Genomic DNA, 4,947 nt, shown 5'->3' on the forward strand with positions numbered 1-4,947 from the left:
CTGTGTGTTGATGCAGGTCTGAGTATGAGGGTCACACTTTCAGTAACAAAACACTGGTTCTGTGTTTAATTCAGGTACCGGAACTTGAATTTATCTTAAATTCAGATACAGGCATTTGAATTTATATATGGCAGACTGATTAAACATGCACAAACACACATATATATTCATATATAATGCTAGGCGCTCAGTCCTGTCTGACTCTTTGTGACCCCATGGTGTGCAGCCTGCCAGGGTCCTCTGTCCATGGAATTCTCCAGGCAAGAATACTAGAGTGGGTTGCCTTTCCCTTCTCCAGGGCATCTTCCTGATCCAGTAGGTCTTTGTTTGTTATCCATTTTAAATATAGCAGTGTATATATGTACATGCCAAACTCCCTACCCTTCCCCCACATTGGAAATATATATCATTTTGTATGTGTCTGGGGGGGGGATTGTGGATTGGATTAGATAATCTTTTCATTCTTTCAATCCTTTATGCCAACCAGAATGAGACAAACTTATCTCTGACGCCTGAAGTTATCTATTGTGAAATATGTGAACTGCTTTCTGAGTTTATCCTGAAATGAGAAGACAGACTGGAGGTTCATCAAAGGCAGGCTGGAAGCTACAAGCAAGAGATGGAAACTCATGGGGATGGAATAAAGCCTGTGTTCACCTGTGCTGCTTCTGACCTCAGTGATGAAGGATCCTGCAGAACCCAAAGACCTTTGTCATGGAGATAAATATACACACTTGACCCAAGAGGTTCTCAGGGAATGTAGAACAGTTGTAGGCCCATCTGCAGCTTCATGTGCACATGTGCTAAGTCGCTTCAGTCATGTCTGATTCTTTGTAACCCCATGGACTGTGGGCTGCCAGTCTCCTCAGTCCATGGGGTTTCCCAGGTAAGAACACTGGAGTGGCTTGCTGTCCCTTCCTCTGGGGAAATCTTCCTGACCCAGGGATCAAGACTATGTCTCTTCTGTCTTGTGCATTGGCAAGCAGGTTCTTTACCACTAGCACCCCCTGGGAAGCCCCTGCAGCTTCATGCTAGTGAGCAAATCAGCAGGCCTTCAGCAGTGTGTATGTGTATACACAAATGGCAGCTGATTCCTGTAATCCTCCAAATACACTAAGAATCTTCCTTACAATATGTGTTAGTTGCCTATGGCTGTTGTTACACATTATTCACAGTGTGGGTGCCTTATAGGGCTTCCCCTGTGGCTCAGCAGTGAATAAACTGCCTGCCATGCAGGAGACTCTGGTTCAATTCTTGGGTGGGTAGATGCCCTGGAGGAGGGCATGGCAACCTGCTCTAGGATTCTTGCCTGGAGACTTTCTTTGGCAGAGGAGCCTGGTGAACTACAGTCCTTGGGGTTGCCAAGAATCGGACATGCCTGAGGCAACTGAACACATCCACACAGGTGCCTTACAGGAACAGAATTGTTTTCATACAATTCTGGAGACCAAAAACCCAAAATCAAGATGTCAGTAGAACTGTACTCCCCCTGAAGGCTTTAGGGCAGTGATCCCCAACCTTTTTGACTTCTCAGGTGTTGCTAGTGGTAAAGAGCACACCTGCCCATGCAGGAAACATAAGAGATGCAGATGCGATCCCTGGGTAGGGAAGATTCCCTGGAGGAGGGCGCAGACACCCACTCCAGTATTCTTGCCTGGAGAATTCCATGGACAGAGGAGCCTGGCGGGCTATGGTCCTTAGGGTTGCAAAGAGGATTGGACATGACTGAATCAACTTAGCATGCATGCACCCCAACCTCTTTGGCACAAGGAACTTGTTTAGTGGAAGACAATTTCTCTTAGACCTGGGATTTCAGGACGTTTCAAGCACATTATTTTTATTGAGTTTGTTGAGCGGGAAGTGGAACTCAGGTGGCAATGCAAGCAGTGGAGAGTAGCTGTAAATACAGAAGAAGCTTCACTTGCTGGCCTGCTGCTCGCCTCCTGCTGGGTGGCTCAGCTCCTAATAGGCCATGGGCTGGTGCTAGTCTATGGTCTGTGGCTTGCAGACCCCTCCTTTAGGAGAGAATCCATTCTTGCCTCTAACAGCTTCTGGTGGCTCCAAGAGTCCCTTGCCTTGCTGCCACGTCGCTCCAATTCCTGCCTTTCTGTCACAGGGCTTGTTTGTGTCGTCTCCTCTCTAGTATCTATTTTTTTTTGATAAAACATTTTAAAATTTTATTTTTATTTGTTTAGCTGTGTCAGGTCTTAGTTGAGGCTTGAGGGATCATTCATATGGCTCAGCGTCTCTCTCGCTGTGGCACACAGGCTCAGTGGTTGTGGCTCAGGCCTTCATTGCTCCAAGGCTTGTGGGGTCTTGGTTCTCCAGCCAGGGATCAAACCCAAGTCCCCTGCATTGCAAGGTGGATTCTTAGCCACTGGACCAGCAGGGAAGCCCCTCTCCTGTATCTTCTAAGGACAAATGTCATTGGATTTAGGGCATACCCAAGCAATCCATAATTATTGCATTTGAAGACTTAATTAAATTGGCAAAGATGCTTATTCCAAAAAAGGTCACATTCACAGGTTCCAAGTAGGCATATATTTTGTGGTGTTGCCAATCAAGTTACTATGTGGTTCAGGAAATGTAGCTCAGTCTAGTGAAGACAAAGATTTTAGTGGTCCTAAGAAACAGAACCATGAGTCAGAAAGAGAAAACAACCGTGAAAGGTGTGTTTATCAAGCCAATTACCACCATGATCTGCTGAGACTTCTGCTGGGGAAAGACAGGAACCAGTAAAATATGTGTGCTTCAGACTTATTTCACTCAATAGGCAAGTGATTTATACACCAATTCCTGTTGGTCTTTGGTTAAGGAGTGATTCCTGGGACATTAACTCTCTAAACATGGGCAGAGCAGACTAGAGAAATTTCTTAGGTAATGGATACAGATGTGAAAGTTTGAAGCCAGACAGAATACACTAAAGTGATCAATGATGAAGGAATATCTTCTATATTATAATTCTCCATTCCACCTTCCTGGAATGCAGTTGCAATTGCTGGAAGGGCAGAAGCCATTTTGTGACCTTGAGGGTAGAAACCCCATGGTCAAGCTAGAGATAGAGCAAAAAAAGCAGAAGGATTCTCAGTACTTGACAGTACTTTGAACTGTTCAGCTCCAGAATTCACATATCAAGAAAGAAATAAAATACCTTAAGTTTGATGTGACTGAAAGTTATTCAGAGAAAAGACACTTCTTCCAGTTCATTTAATTCACACAACCTCAGAAAACATCTCTGTAAATGAGTTTGCAGGGCAACATTTCCATAATAGTTATACATCCCATCACTTTGACAATATCTATTAAAAACATGAGATTCAGTTTATTTTTTAAGAACTTTAAATCATCACTAAGTGTAACAGAAAATGTCAGGTTCAATTCATATGAAGTTAAAATTCATATGGTTACAAACTGAAAAAGGGAAACAAAGATAAAGAATGAAGGAAAATAGAGAGGGCTGTGAAGACCCAAGGAAACTTTTTCTTTAAAACATGAGTATAAGAAAGATAAAAACATTAAGTGAAGGAAGCCAGGATTTCTGGTCCCCAATGTTATGTGCCCAGTTACTTATGAGAGTCCTCCGAAGGCCCTGTGCATGAGAGACGGTGCCCTGCTAATGAGCCGCACAAGGGCCCCCTTCATGTCCCTGCTCCTCAGACTGTAGATGAAGGGGTTCAGCATGGGGGTGACCGTGGTGTACAGCACAGAGGCCACCAGACTTGTCCTAGAGGATGAAGTGACTGCAGAACTGAGGTAGACCCCTAGGCCTGTGCCATAGAACAAGGAGACTACTGTGAAGTGAGACCCACAGGTGGAAAAAGCTTTGTATCTGCTGCTGACTGATGACATTCTCAGGATGGAGGAGGAAATCTGATAGTAAGAAAAGAGGATCCCAGAGAGAGGAAAAACACCTAGGGTAATAGTCATAAAATAGACCACTGTGTGATTGATAAGGGTGTCAGAACAGGCAAGCTTCAGGATTTCAGGAAGATCACAAAAAGATTGTGGGATCTTCATGCTTCTGCAGAAAGACAGCCTCAAGATAGTCAAGGTCTCAGGCAGGGAGGCTGTGACGCTGAGGCACCAGGACCCCAGAGCCAGCAGCCCACAGACCCGGGGGCTCATGATGACCATGTAGTGCAGGGGGTGACAGATGGCCACGAAGCGGTCATAGGCCATCACAGTCAAGAGTAAATTGTCCAGGCATCCAAACAAAATGAAAAAGAATACCTGGCTGAGGCAGCCTGCATAGGTGATAACTTGACTCTGTTTCTGGATGTCCCACAGCATCTTTGGGACAGTGGTGGAGGTGAAGCAGATGTCAGCAAAGGACAGATTGGAGAGGAAGAAGTACATGGGGGTGTGGAGGTGGGAGTCTGAGATGACGGCTAGGATGATGGCCAGGTTCCCAGTGAATGTGACCAGGTACATGGAAAGAAAGAGCCCGAAGAGGAGAGGCTGTAGGTCTGGGTCCTCTGTGAATCCCAGGAGGAGAAAGTTTCTGATTCTTGTTTGGTTTCCTCTTTCCATGAGTCTGCTGGGCTAGCCAACAAGGAAGAAAAAAAGAATACAAAATTTACCCCAAATAAATATTCCCCACAGAAACAGAAATATCCTTAATCCAAACCCAGGGATACCATGAAGTCATTCATTTGGGCTAAGGATTGACTTCATTTGATGACAAATTGTGGTCACTGTTGACATCTAGAACAATTGTCTTTGAGTTCAGCAATCCTCAAATTGTGATTGTCTCTCACCAGCAACATCAGCACCCCCTAGAAATAATAGAAATTCACATTTTTAGGCTCATCTGACCTGTGTGTGCGCTCAATCATGTGTTTGACTCTGCAACCCCATGGGCTGTAGCCCATCATCTCCTCTGTTCGTGAGATTTCCCAGGCATGTGGGCTGAAGTCAATTGCCACTTCCTCCTCCAGGAGATCTTCC

General features: G+C 45.0%; 1 protein-coding gene across 1 annotated transcript; it reads right to left on the bottom strand.

The window, feature by feature from the left end:
* Positions 1–3,567: 3,567 nt before the first annotated feature.
* On the bottom strand, positions 3,568–4,530 carry LOC136155621 (olfactory receptor 7C2-like). Its single transcript, XM_065917560.1, has one exon. It carries the CDS (start codon positions 4,528–4,530, stop codon positions 3,568–3,570), a length of 963 nt encoding a protein of 320 aa, XP_065773632.1.
* Positions 4,531–4,947: the final 417 nt, after the last annotated feature.

This window comes from Muntiacus reevesi, chromosome 1 (genome assembly GCF_963930625.1).
Source record: "Muntiacus reevesi chromosome 1, mMunRee1.1, whole genome shotgun sequence".
NCBI classification, from domain to species: domain Eukaryota; kingdom Metazoa; phylum Chordata; class Mammalia; order Artiodactyla; family Cervidae; genus Muntiacus; species Muntiacus reevesi.